Genomic DNA, 14,731 nt, shown 5'->3' with positions numbered 1-14,731 from the left:
GGAATTACAAAGGAGAAGAGTCCAAGAACCTGAACTCATACTATGCTTTTTGGAAAAAACAACAGGAAACAGGGTGGAAGCAGACTGTTTTCTTTTTTTTTAGGCACAAGAATAGACAGATTGTGTCTCCACTTCCACAGTGCATCAACACTGCAGTTTCTGTGCATGGTGGATAGATATGGAACACAGTACTTTTCAGGATTCAGTTTGAGGAATGGGAGATTACATTCGTAGTCAAATACTACATCCTTGTCTCAACAGCAACTCAAAGGGGTACCCCATGACCTACAGCTGGAGGAAAAGACATACTTCAGCTAGCAATCTTACTCTGCACTATGTACGACAATCTCCTTGTAATTAAAATAGCCTCCATGTTTGGTTGAATGTTACTGATGGTTATTCAGATTTCCTGTCTTTCAGAGGTGACAGTCTTCATCAATACAATTTAAGTGATAAATATTCACTGAAATTTTGTTTCCTTGAAGAAAGCTTTCCAACAGGGCTCTCACTCATACACAGATTTCCCCTCAGACATTGGAGTTATATCGTTACTCGTGACAAACTTAATTTTAACTTTTTTTTTTTTTAGAAGAAATTTCAGGGCTTTTATTAATGGTTTGTCATTCTGTGGTACACAACCTCCCATATACCTAATCTACTGACCAAAATATATGGTAAGCAGTTTTTATAAAATGCAGTAGGTAGTAGGCAGTAGTAACTCTAGCCTGCTGTGAATGTTCACAGCAGCCAAACCTTAGAGCTCTGAAAGGGCTTCCAGCCTTCTGCTGGAAATCTGACTTGAGCTAGTTTTCAAAAACCTCTAAAGTAGCATTTGTTCCCCTAAGAAAATCTAATTTACACACAGTAAAAAACAAAGACTTATTTGTAAAAAAATGTTACTTACCTCACTCAAATCCCTTTCTTCACTTGCTGCCTCACTAAAAGAAGAAAAATAATCATAAATACTTTGAATTACCAAAGAAGATTTAAAACACTGTTTAAAAAACCCAGTTCTTAAATAAAAAATTTTGTTTGGTTAGGTACTTGAAATTTTAGTCAACCTACTCATTTATATCATCCTCACATTCATCTTAAAAGTATCAATTAATAGTATTTTCTACCATCTGACTGTCATAATCCTTTCTAATTAGAAATGTTTAAAAACACAGGATAAAACTACAGACTTTCATAAAATGGATAAATTCTAACCATTAAGCTATCCAGACAAAACACTTATGTATACAGTTAAAAGAAAAAAATCCAACAAAACTCACTTAAGACGGACATTTTTGATCTCATATATCAAACAATTTCTAGCACTTCATTGCAAATAGCCTACATTTTGGAAAGCCTTCTTTATATAGGTGTGTTCGACATGCACTATACTGATAATCAAGATTAACATCAAAATTTTCATTTGTTATACAGCTACAGTTTAGTGTATTAAAAAAGGAATCTATTTGAATATACTAAGGCTAACATATCCACTGTTAATTGTCACAAACTAATATTAAAGACCCTTGAAGATTTTTCCATCCCACAATTTAAAAAAAGAAGTTAGGTTAGAGAAACAAAGCAAGGAACATTAAAGGAGTCCCCAAAGTCAAGGCTTTGAGGTGCGCCCTAAGCCATCAATAAGCAATCAAGATCATCAAAGAAACCGTAAATTTGCTGGAATCAATGACATTAATTTCATTTAAAAAATTAACCCAGAAAACACTCTGTGGAAGTATTCCTTAACAGAAGATTATAATTTAAAAAAAGCCAAAAACACATTTATAAGTATTAAAGGAAATATTTAGAATGCATCCACATCTGTAATTCTGATGTCAGTCTTGATCAAGTAGAAGCCACAGGAAGAGGCAAAATGACCTACTCGGGATTTGTGACATGGCTATAAGGCAAACTGCCTTACCAACCTCTGGGAGTGTTTTGAAGGGGCTACACATGGCTGTGGATGATCTCTCTGATATATTTGGATTCACACAGAATCTCTAACCAAAAGTTTTTAAGGAAACTAAGTAGTCCTGGGGTGATGGGAAAGTCCACGCATGAATAAATAGATGGTTAAAAGACAGAAAATAAAAATTAGAAGCAAACAATCACTTCTTGCAATGGAGGAAGATCACTAGTGTATATCCACAGTAGTCTGTGCTGGGGCTCGAGCCGTTCAGAGAGCTCAGTAACAAAGCAGGCAAATAGCCAGGTCACTGAATTTTTTGCTAATACTAAGTTACTCAGGATAATAAAGCCAAGAGCAGATTGAAGAATTGCAGAAGGACCTGAATGATGAGACAATAAAATGATAGATGAAATTCGAAGTAGATAAAAGTAAAGCTATCAGGAAAAGGAGTCCCACATACAGAACAAGGGGACTTTGTTGTGTCCCTCAGGGGTCCGTATTGGGACCAGTACTGTTGAATATCTTCATCAATGACACAGACAGTGGGATCAAGTGCGCCCTCAGCAAGTTTGCAGATGACACCAAGCTGAGCGGTGCGGTTGACACACGTGAGGAACGGGATGCCATCCAGAGGGACCTGGACAAGCATGAGAAGTGGGCCCATGTGAACCTCAGAAGGTTCAATAAGGCCAAGTGCAAGGTCCTGCACCTGGGTTGGGGCAACCCCCCAGGCTGAAGGGATAGAAAGCCACTTCGCAGAGAAGGACTTCAGGGTACTGGTGGATGAAAAGCTGGACATGAGCCAACAATGTACGCTCACAGCCCAGAAGGCCAACTGTATCCTGGGCTGCATCAAAAGAAGCATGGCCAGCAGGTCGAGGGAGGTGATTCTGCCCCTCTACTCTGCTCTGGTGAGACCACACCTGGAGTACTGCATCCAGCTCTGGAGCCCTCAGCGCAAGAAAGTCATGGACCTGTTGAAGCAGGTCAAGAGGAAGGCCATAAAAATGATCAGAGGGATGGAACACCTCTCCTATGAAGAAAGGCTGTGAGAGTTGGGGTTATTCAGCCTGGAGAAGAGAAGGCTTTGCGGAGAGCTTACTGAGGCCTTTCAGTACTTAAAGGGGGCTTACAGAAAGAAATTTTTTACAATAAGGGCAGTGACACACTGGAACAGGTTTCCCAGAGAGGTTGTAGATGCCCCATCCCTGGAAACATTCAGGTTGGACAGGGCTCTGAACAACCTGATCTGTTCATTGCACGGGGGTTGGACTTTAAAGGTCCTTCCAACCCAAACTATTCTATGATTCTATGATAAATAAATTCTTGGAGTTGATATATTTTCATGGAATTGTCTCAGCTCAATACTCAACAGTGGTTAAAAAAGCAAATCAGAAGGTAAGAAGTATTAAAAAGAAATAGAGGAGAAAACAGAGACCATCTTTATACAAGCATACAGATTTATGGTTCACCTCATTTTTAATATGTTGTTTAGATTTCGGGAGAGGGGGGGGAGGGGGCGGGGGAGAGATATTAGAACAGAACCAGGGTTGGAAAGAGCAACAAGAATAACCACAGGTACAGAAAAACTTCCGTGCGAAGAAAAGTTGAATAGGCTTTAAAAGCTTAGGCTAGAAAAGTGATGGCCTAAGAAGGGATTGTGGTAAAGAGAGATATAAAGGGACTGACTGCTCACTGTCTCTTCCAGCATAAGAGTTAGAATTTATCAAATGACGCCAGTAGCACCCAGGTGCAGAACAAAGAGGAGAGGTACCCCTTCCTGCAGCAGACAGGAGGGTGTGAATGTAAACAATATTACAAGAGACTGAATAAGTACTTTGACAAGAGCTCTACTAAGGATTACTAAATAGATGAACCACATCAAATTCTGACAGTCCCCTGAGCTGAAAGTAGATGGAGGCTGGGAGACTACTCAGGTAAACATTATGCTTGCCCTGCTTTTATTCTTTGTTGGGCATTCGCTGAGGCCAATGTTGGTGACAGCAGAGTGGGTTAGAGGAATATTTGGTCCGATCCAGCATTGCCATTCTTAATTTCTTAAAGAGTAACAGACAAACGAGTATACGTGACGCTAATCAGGTCTAACATCCTGAAAATAAATCTGTTCTGGAAATTGGAAATCACATATTAACCTTTTGACAGCAGGAACTGAGCTTAGATGTGGATCATCCTTCAGTAGATCATGACTACTTTTACTTTTTCCCTTCATGCTCTGTTAAAAAAAAAAAAAGAAAAGAAAAAAAGGTATTATAAATTTCAGTGTTTGAGAGAAGAGATGGTGAAAAAAGATAATGGTAAGAAAAAGATTAACTTGTTTCTTGGTAGCTTTAATCTAACCAGTAAATATAAATACTTTTAATAGCAGACGAACAGAGAAAGCGTTCCAGAAAAAGGAGCATCAAACTGACCCCATGGTTTTAAAAAGCATTGTTTCAATAGCAATGCACTTAATTTTAAAGGAAAGAGAAAAAAAAAGGAAAAAAAAAAAAAAGATTGTTTAGTCATCACAATCATTACACATCATAAAGATACATGGTCTAGCACATAGGTACTTGAGTGAATGAAGAGGTAAGAACTTGACTTTCCAATAATGGCATATGACAACTCAAACCATGTACAAAGCAGTACTTATCAATTGGTAGAATACTAATTAGAACCCTAGGAAAAAAAAAAGAAATTAACAACCTGCAATACATCAACGTGCAATATACATCATGCAGGAATCATCTACTGAAGCAAGCAGTCAAATAAATTTAACAACATGTAAGATCTTCAGACAGAAAGACTGCAGTAAGAAAGCATTCCCCACGCTAATCCAAAAACTACACTTACATTTCAGACTGAAACCAGACTGAAAATCTCCATTACAGAAACAGTCTGTTTTATGACCTGTATGTCTCAATTTCAGCTTCAGGAAGACAGTAGTTGTGTGGATAACAAAATCTTACTTATTTAAACATGACTTCTATTTTTTATTATGTGGAAAAAACCACTAACACATTCTAGCACTAGCAACATGAAAAATTACTTCCTTTAACAAGTAATTCGTGCGTGTGTTCAGGAGCTAGAGGAAACATAAGACAAGTGCTTACCACCTTTGTAAACTGCTCCAAACAAGTACAGACAATTACATGAGCAGTTTGGACACTGAAAGCTTCAGTTTAAACACTAATCAACAATCAGTGGGGGCCCCACTACCAGGTCCCCAAGTGCACTAATAGCCTTAGTGGCCTTGAGGAGTTTTACCTGGAGCTTCTGTGCCCATAAGCACCATTTCAGCTCAGGCCTGAGCTGTGTCAGAGGTGTACCTGTGTCTAACCCCATCTTCTGGATGGGCGTGCTAGACCCACATTGTAGACTCGTCTCCTGTCCCATCTCTTGCTGCTCCTGACAGGACTCTCTGGATGGGGGCCTTGATCTTGGCTATTGCTTGCCATATCCAGGACCCTGTTGATGGACTCTGTTACCAGCAACCAACTCTGCCTGCTGTACCCAGACTCTGTGGGATTGTGCCCCTGTTGGTGAGCGCACTGCCTGTGCTGGAATCACTCTTGCCTCCTCGCTTGCCCTCCCTCACGCAGCCATTCTGCTCTTGCCACTCCTTCACACAAACTTCCCTAATCCTGTGATCTCTGCCTTCTATAACTTCCCGGGATACACAAATTTCTTTCTAAAATTCATAGTCTGTATAATATAACCATTTAGAGACTCTCCTGATACAGAAGACACAATTTGACCTGTAACATTTAAAAGAAACCAACGGCCCTAATCCCTTGTTTAATCTCTTTTTGAAAGTATTTATACCTCTCACTTTAATCATGTTCTGTGGCATAAACGTTCACAATTTAAATTCCAAAAGGGAAAAATACTTTGTATATTTATTTGCTCATTTATCTTTGTGTCTCAACTTTCATATTGTAAGAAATAGGGAATATTCATTCCCATCTTTCCCTCCCCCTCTCCCTTTGTTTTTTTATTTTAAAGTTACCACGATCCATATCCCCAATTATCTTTCTTGCCCTTCTTTGTACAGTCTCAGGAACAAGGTGATGCATTGCAGTAAAGATAAAACACATTCTCTCACTTAGACTAAGTGTAGTGCAGCCTGAACAAGTCCAGAGTAGTAAATTGTTCATAATGGGGAAGATGGAGAAAAGACTTAGGGAGGCATTCTTAAATTCAGTATTTACTTGGTCAATAGGATGTGACAAAGACAAGAATTCTTATTTTTCACATGTAAACATGAAACCATTAAACAGCATAAAAATTTCATCCTGATACATGGTGTTTTCATTTATTCTTTAGATAACTTTAGCCTTATCTTCAGTGCACTAAAAATTAATAGAAAATGTTCCCTTTTCCCAGATCTATTAGAGGATTCCTCAGCTACTTGCAGGCTTTCCTCTCAACCTCAGTCCTAAAAATATACCCTTCTCATGTTGAAACAAGCAAGACTTACTGCATCTAGCAAAAAAAAAAGTTCACAGAAGGATTCTGAATTTGTGGATGTCAAAAGAATCCCATTATTAACTTTGACCTTCAATTTTTCTTATTCAAAACAGAGAATGAAAGTTGGTGCTTAATATATCAAGATCAAGATGATGTCCAGAACTATAGAGATACTGATCTAGACCTATTAGAAACAAGCAATGAGGTTTGGTAAAAACGGTTTTCATTCTGTTGTGAAGAATGAATAGAAATTCTTCATGAAGAGTTGATTTGGTTATTTTCCCAGCTACAGCTAGTCCAGAATTTAGTCAGGACAAATATGAGGATGAGATTTTAAGACAGTTGAAGACAGCATGACAACACTGAAACTGGGCTTGTCATGAAAGAGGTGTTCTATTTATATAATTTTAAACTGAAAAGCAAGTATTTGACATGAAAGGGAAGAACATCAAAGCAACTGAATTAAATGCAATATTAAAACCCACACATACACCAAGAGCAGAACTGCAGATGAGCATGTTAAGGTAAACAAGTATAGTTAGTCTGACTGGTAAGTTGAAACAAGAAAGAAGAATAGTTGAAACTACTGTGGTGATAAACCTCTACTATCATCCTGACTGATACCATCTCACTGTAATATTATTTACTATTGTCTTTTGCATTTTAACTAAATCGTAAGGACTGAGGACCATTTTTTCCCTTATGCGGTACAGGACTCAGCACCATGTAGTCTGATCACTAACCGAAGCAGGTAGGTACCCAAACTGTACAAATAAGTAAGAAAGTCTAGGGCTCTAGAGAAATAATTTGGTCAGCAGTAGAAATGAGAATGACAACTTTTTACAGGAATTTTAAACTAACCTTATTTAAATGGCAAAGTCAGATAAGGAAATGTTAGATCAAAGATTACCTATGCAACCCTAGTTCTGTGAATGTGGACAATTCACAATACTGCAATATTTAATTATGACAACGCACTATTTTCCCCACAGATAACCCCACTTCATTTTCCACACAGAATGGATACACATAAGAAAATGGAGCTAAGAATGCACTGGCAATGAACAAGTGGATCTATTTCAAACCTCAAGTATTTTACAATCAAATCACACTCCTACAGTTAAGGAGGTGAATAAGAATAAAGTACCTATCACCTCCATTAATTTTAAACAGCAGACATAGATCTACACTATGAAGTATGAAACTTTATGTTTATGGAAATGTAAAAATATCACACAGTAACTGAAGGCAGCTTCAAAGTTAGAAGAGTTAAAAACCTGTTTTTTCAACATGTTAAAATAGTAGAATCATAAAAACTGAAGTAATTTCTAGTATTATTGTTGAAAACTCAAACGTAAGAACAAGATTAAGAACTTTAAAGCTTTTCACAAACATGCAAAAAAGGTAATTTTAAGTTGAAAAGAAAAATGGGGATGATTTGCTACAGTACCTGACTAACTCTATTGACTTCCTCCTCTTCTTCTTCAGCTTCTTCCCCAAAGGAAAGCAGGTTAAAATTTCTTTAAAAGAGAAAACACATTTTCTAGTAAAACTTTAAATACTGTCTTATTAACATTCCATAAACATTAAACATATTACTTTCATATTGTACGCAATTTTTTAAAAAAACTTTTTGCCCTGTGAAATGTACCAATTTCAAACAACCACAACATGTTGTTTTGCAATAAACCACAAATATTTAGAGAAGCATGCTCTATTCTATTCCTGAGACAAAACAATCAGGATAGCTAAGCATCACTTAGAAAATGGTAAGACGGAATTCGAGAAATTCTTCTTTGACTAACTTTCACAGACTCTTAAATGCTGACAGCTCTGAAAACAGAGCAGTTGCATTTTTTTCCATTTTTTTTCCAGCAGAGCAACATTCAAGTACCAAACACAAGATTTTCATGATATGACGGCTCAGAAAAGCATCAAATACACACACATTCATAGAATGTAATTAAAAGAAACAATGATCTTTATAAATTTTTCTTCCCAAAATTAATTGTTTACCCTATGTTGGAACCAGTCAGTCGCAACCTGTTGTACTGCTGTCCGACAGAACTGACAGCGTACACACACTTTAGATTTCCTATTACTTTTCATTGCATGTTTATGACTACCAAATTTCATTCACAGAAACTGAAATTTCCCATGTCAAAATGCCTGCCTTTTGCTAAGTATTTTAGTGGGAGAGAAGTGGTAGCTGATAAAACAAGTCCAAAAACCTCAAACAACTGAGATATGAACTAGTTACTAGCACATACTAACTTCAGTGTCATCTCAGTTACAAAAGAATGATTGCACATGCTCGCCAATGGAAAAGGCTCAAGCTACCTTTTACCTCTCTTTTGCAACAAACTATCAGCATGCATGAAACAGTTACTATGCATCATCTGACCTGTAGCCACTTCAGCCAGAGCAACTAGATTTGCATCATCTCTCAGAAATGGGGAAGTAGGTTTTGCTAAGGTAAAGCCTTGTGTTTCAAAAGCAGAAATAGAAAATTACCAAGCTGCAAATTAAAGGTGAAAGAAAATTAACCACAACATATATGTTGTATATATTTACTTTGTGCCTTTTACTTTGGACTTTTTAGTTTCGTCTTCTAGTTTGTCCTTCTTCAGCTTTTTATTTGGTCTTGGAACAATGTCATCAAAAGGATTAAACAAAACCTGTTAAAAAAGTAATATTTTAGACACATCTTTAACAGGTATTTTGTTATAATTAAATGATTCAATATTTTAAAACAATATATAAAAAGACATGCCAAGTTTTCATACTAGAACACAGTTTTCTGAACACTTTGAACAAAAGAATTTTAAAATTTCAAATCTGAACCCAGAACATACTCACCTCACTACTTCTTATTTTGTGTGGACTAAGAGGTCTCTCTTCCTTGTCAACTTCTACTTCAGCCAGGCGCAACATGTTATATATTGTATCCCCCGTAACCTGTCAAATTTATTAAAAAGGTTTGAAAATCCTTGCCTATAATTTTTGTTAATTACTATGCAAAATGCAAGGCAATTATTATGTAAAGAATTTTGAAAATACAAATGATATAGGAAATACTGTAAGCATGTAAGACTTCTAAAAGACAGAAAGTACAATGTACAAAGGTTTGTTTTTTTTAAAATTTAACAGCAAAAGCTGAAGGAATACAGGTAGCTAAACCTGCATTTTTGAGAGCGTATGCAGGGGAAGATGTCAAATCCTTACTATGAGCTGTGAAACAGGAAAATAAGAGACACTGTGAAATAAAAAAAATAGCTAGTTTATTTTCTTTAAAGTAAATCATGAGAGTGGTAAATTCACCTTATGCTTTTCATTTTCCTGATTCTTCATGGGTGATTAAAATTTACAAACGGAATTTTCTAAAATGTCACTAATATTAGATGAACTGATTAATAAGACAGATCCGTAATAATATTAGTAAGGTTATCCAAAGGAAGCACAACACGAAAATATAATTTAGAAGAATAATAACAGTAAAGTAGATAATTATGGGAACAACCCGTAGAATATTTCTACCAGACATGGGAAACAAAGAGAACGGAGACAGCTTAGAAAGCAGTGAAATAAATTTCAAATGTACATAGCAGCAAACAACACTAAAATAGCCTTTGAATACAGAGAAACTTATAGCAGCTTCTGTGAAACTCAAACCGGGACTTTAGTCCTCGTAGCAGACCTTTCCAAAGATTGTGTGCTTGTTATTAAGTTCATCTGCACGACCCAATGTAAAGAAAAATTGACTCCCGTTATCATGGGGCCCAGCATTTGCCATAGCAACAAGTCCTCTTCGATTAAATCGCAATCGTGAGTGGAACTCATCCTGGCAGAGACAGAAGAGAAAAGAACACAATTTAAGTATGTAACTATTTTTGCACTTCTTTAGCTATGTCTGTCTTACATCAATATGCACACACAAAAATATGCTGTTAATTTTCTTTTAAATTCAGACAGTAATAAACCCAAAGTCTTTTAAAACTTAATGCCACAGTTGTATTTAAAAGCTTCTGTTTTCAGCAGAAAAGATTATTTTTAGCCAATGTTTTTTCTTCTTAGTCCCTATAATAATGCAAACAAGTGAACAATCTTCTTTCAAAATAAACCATAAACACAAAACCAACACTGAAAGAAAAAAATGAGAAACTAGTGTATCAATAATAGAAAGACACATGATTTAATAAAAACTCTAAGTTCTATCTTGTTAACTTTCTCTTTTTCCAATCATTACCTAATAATCGTTACTCGTTTTTGTTGGAATTTATTACGCCCCCAATATTAAAAAAATCCAAAGCATTTCTAAAAGTAATTGCATTTCATACATTTCTGGTAAAACTATCACTCTTGTTAACCACTGTATTTAGGAAAAAAATCCTAATTTGTGTAAAATAACTGGAAGCTCAGTAACAGGTTGTAATAGTACAATATTGAAAAAATCCATAGAAGAACATTTTCTAGACCATAAGAAGACAGAATAGAACTACTTACAACGCAAAGTTAAAGCAACGAGTAATGGATTAATACCATGGTAGTATCACAATTCTAAACACTGCAATATTGAAATACCACTAATTTTTGAGCAGCGATGCTACTACAATATCAGTAATATTTGTTTTGTTCTCTGCTCAGGTCCAATCTCTTCCACAAACTTCACGTTCTCGTTTTATGTGTGAGTCTGCTCTAGCAGCAGGGAGATGGAAGGCTCAAAGACAGGCTATGCAGCTTCAGTCATGAGTCAAAGGTGCCTGCCCCATCTGAAATAAAACAACCAGGCAGAACAGAACACAACTGCTGTGCGTGTGTGGCTTCACTCAGGATCTGAGCCTCCTGGTTAAGAGATGAGCCATGCTGGTGTCAATAATACCTATGAAGACATATACAACATTCAGAGACCTTTGCTAAATGAGATACAATGTGTGTAAACAATGTACATTTCTGCATCTGAGTTGGCCACGTATGAACACCTACTCTTCACTCTTCCTCCTCCCTATTTTTCCTTGTGAAGTTCATGTTAATAAGGTTATATAATTATCATAATACCAGAACAGCCAGATTTAAGAACTCTCAATTCAAAAAGGCATATTCAAAAACACTGAAGCAACATGTGAAAGCAATTACTCTACATGTATAACACTGCATTTCTAAGATAAGGCTTGTTTTCTCACAACCCAACACAGTAGAATGAACAACTGATAGAGAATAACCAAAAATTAATGCATAAGATATACAGATATGTACCTTGAAGGGAGCTCCATAGATTGACTCTCCACCTGATCCAGTACCAGTGGGATCACCTCCCTGCACAATAAAGCCAGGTACCACTCTGTGAAATATTGTGTTATTATAATACTCTAAAAAAAAAAAAAAAAAAAGAAGAAAAAGAAGAGGATATTAAATATACGTAAGTGGTCTCAAAATCAAACTTTCATATAGATTATGCAGAGATGCCCAGAGACTGAAGTTCCAGAAAGCAAGTAGTGTAACTGGATTCTGCTATTTCCACTGGCTTCCCTCCTCTTCCACTGTCTTGCTCAGTGTATCTCAGCTACAAAGTATTGCTGATGACATTTACGAAAAAAAAGTGGTGTCATGTGTTTCTGTTGCAAAAGACACTGCACATCATCAAGAAGATGATATTGATGAATTATTTTCTTTTCAGCTTTTAAGTTTTATCATTGGAATGACACTTCCAACATACATCAATTTAAAAGGAGAGCTAAAACTACTATGCTCTGTCCCAGCCAAAATCTCACATACATCATTAACCATACACACACACGAAATGATCAGCATTTTCACTCACCAGCATGGAACACAGGTGTCACCCCTTTCACCACCTACACTGTATCCAAACTGATTGTTTTCACAGAATTAAATATGTGGTACATATTGCACCCTAAGTTATCCTCTTTTATCTACCAGATAAGGGTTACGAGATCATAAGAAAACAAGAGCAATGAAAACCTAACTTTACTTGACATATATTTCAGGTCGATCTTTTTTTTAAATAAAAAAAAAAAAATCTGCAGCATGGTGCAAGACAAAGCAGGATTTGCAAATGTTACAGGATAGCTATATGCTAGGACACTCACAGGAGAAATACTCAAATTTATTATACAAAGCACAGGATCCTACACAACAGTCAGACAAATGCAGAAAGGAAATAAAGCCCAGTTCTTTAACACTGAGGATAACTGAACTCTTAGGGCTTACCAAGAGCTAAGAAATTGATTTACCATTGCAAAAAATCTCCACATCTTCACATTAGGTATAAGAACATGGAACAGTCTGGATCCATGCTGGACACACAAATTCTAAACTGCTATTTTTCCCTAACAGAGGAGGGCTAAAAGAACTCTTAACCACTCTATGAAGGCATAAATGGGATAATAGCAGCAGCTAGAAAACACATAAAGGCACCAGGTCCTTCACAAATTCTTGTTACAGTTTTCCCAATAGGGAGCTTCTCATTCTGGTACCCACTACTCCAGTGAAGAGTGTTACAGAGCTTCCATCAACAAAAAACTACAGCAAATGAAACATTGGAAGCATTCATGAAAAAAATGAAAAGGTATTAAAGATGGTGATACGGAAATGAGAATTTTGGAGGATGTCCAATATTGCATCATTGCCGTTTCATACACATATTAAAGAAGTTATACTTTGTAGAGACTTGCTGAAAATAAGCCTTCCCAAGCCTCTGACATACAACTTTTCAGTAGTACTACGTCATCTCCTACATTTGAGAAAACCATATAAAATTTTTACTTTTTTCCACCAGGTTCCTTAATAACCTTGAAAAACATTGTCTGAGTGTTAATTAATATTTTCTAAATACAAATAAAATTCATTAAGATATTAAAATTAAAACATAGTTATGACCTCTATTTTACAAAAAAGGCACAAAGATTGCATAGCAAATAATTTCAGCAACTCCTATCCCATTCAGTCATTACCTTCCATACAAAGCTGGATGAAATTTCGACATGCTTTTGGTGCTTCTTTTGACCATAATTCTATATCTATATCTCCTGCTGTAGTTCTCAGCAAAACCTACAAAAATATAAATACACCATTAGTTTTATTGTAACTTAGTCACTGATCAAAGAATATCATTGCTGAGTTAAAAAAATGCTTCTGAATTCATTATATTAGTAACAGCAGTAGACATTCAAATGTGCCAAGTAGCTACTATTAGTTCTTGATATTGCCAGAACTTAAGATACAGTTTTGAACCGATACGTATAATAAGGCTTCAAGGCCAATGACCTCATACCTGACACACGATAGAAACTTAGATACCCTTTATCACTTCCATAGTGAAACAACATGGAAAAAAACCAATTATGTTCCAAAGGCATACACCCCTCTTACAAGTAATATCATTAAATTCAGTGGGAGATCATAATAAAATTGAGAACCTAAGAGATAGTCAAGAACAGAGGAAAGACTGAGGAAAGACAAACTTTGGAAAACAAGTCTTATGAGGAGCGGCTGAGGGAAATGGGGCTGTTTAGTCTGGAGAAGAGGAGGCTGATGTGCTCTGCAACTACCTGGAAGGAGGTTGTAGCGAGGTGGGTGTTGGTCTCTTCTCCCAAGTAACTAGCAATAGGACGAGAGGAAATGGCCTCAAGTTGCATCAAGGGAGGTTTAGACTGGACATTAGGAAAAATTTCTTTACTGAAAGAGTGGTCAGGCCTTGGAACAGGCTGCCCAGGGAAGTGGTTGAGTCACCATACCTGGAGGTATTTAAAAGACGTGTAGATGAGGCGCTTAGGGACATGGTTTAGTGGGCATGGTGGTGTTGGGTTGATGGTTGGACTTGATGATCTTAGAGGTCTTTTCCAACCGTAATGATTCTATGATATGAAATGAAACGCTTCGAGCACTGCTCTGTGTTATGTATCCACACAGCACACGTCGTGCTTTGACTCAGGTAATGTCTTTAAGGGCTATAACACCTCAAACTAACTTTAACTAAACCAGTACCACAACACGGAAATCACCACCACATACATACAGCGCATATGCCCCTCCCCGTCCCCCCCCTCCCCCTGCAACATACCATTCCTTCACACACCCCCATTCAAAAACAATCGGAGTGCACAATCCCCCCACGCAGAGCGCGCACCCCCTCACCCGAATACCGCCGCACGCACATAGCGCCACTTCCCCAGCCGCCCTCCCCACGCACAGCGCGCACCCCCCTCGCCTGCAAAACCCCCACGGAGCAGAGAGTTTCCTCACCCGCATCCCCCGAGGAGTGTACCCCGCCCCCAGCAGCAGCTCCCCGCCCGCACACCACGCGCAGCTCCCTCACCTACGCTGCAGTACAGCTCTCCT

At 37.3% G+C, this 14,731-nt stretch overlaps 1 protein-coding gene across 1 annotated transcript; it reads right to left on the bottom strand.

Annotated features, from left to right (window-relative positions):
- Positions 1-904: 904 nt before the first annotated feature.
- CWC27 (CWC27 spliceosome-associated protein homolog (S. cerevisiae)) lies at positions 905-14,641 on the bottom strand (the record flags this gene model as incomplete). The annotated part of the gene is made up of 9 exons (XM_009574548.1): positions 14,636-14,641; positions 13,345-13,441; positions 11,627-11,739; positions 10,071-10,214; positions 9,233-9,331; positions 8,948-9,051; positions 7,824-7,893; positions 4,057-4,136; positions 905-938 (listed from the first exon to the last, which is right to left on the bottom strand). Coding segments are annotated over exons 1-9 (747 nt in total), but the record flags the coding sequence as incomplete, so codon positions are not given.
- Between the last annotated feature and the right edge of the window lie 90 nt (positions 14,642-14,731).

The sequence above is a fragment of the Fulmarus glacialis genome, unplaced genomic scaffold (genome assembly GCF_000690835.1).
Source record: "Fulmarus glacialis isolate BGI_N327 unplaced genomic scaffold, ASM69083v1 scaffold42923, whole genome shotgun sequence".
Classification (NCBI taxonomy): domain Eukaryota; kingdom Metazoa; phylum Chordata; class Aves; order Procellariiformes; family Procellariidae; genus Fulmarus; species Fulmarus glacialis.
The sequence above is the reverse complement of the archived record's forward strand: the minus strand, read 5'-3'. Positions and strand labels throughout refer to the sequence as shown.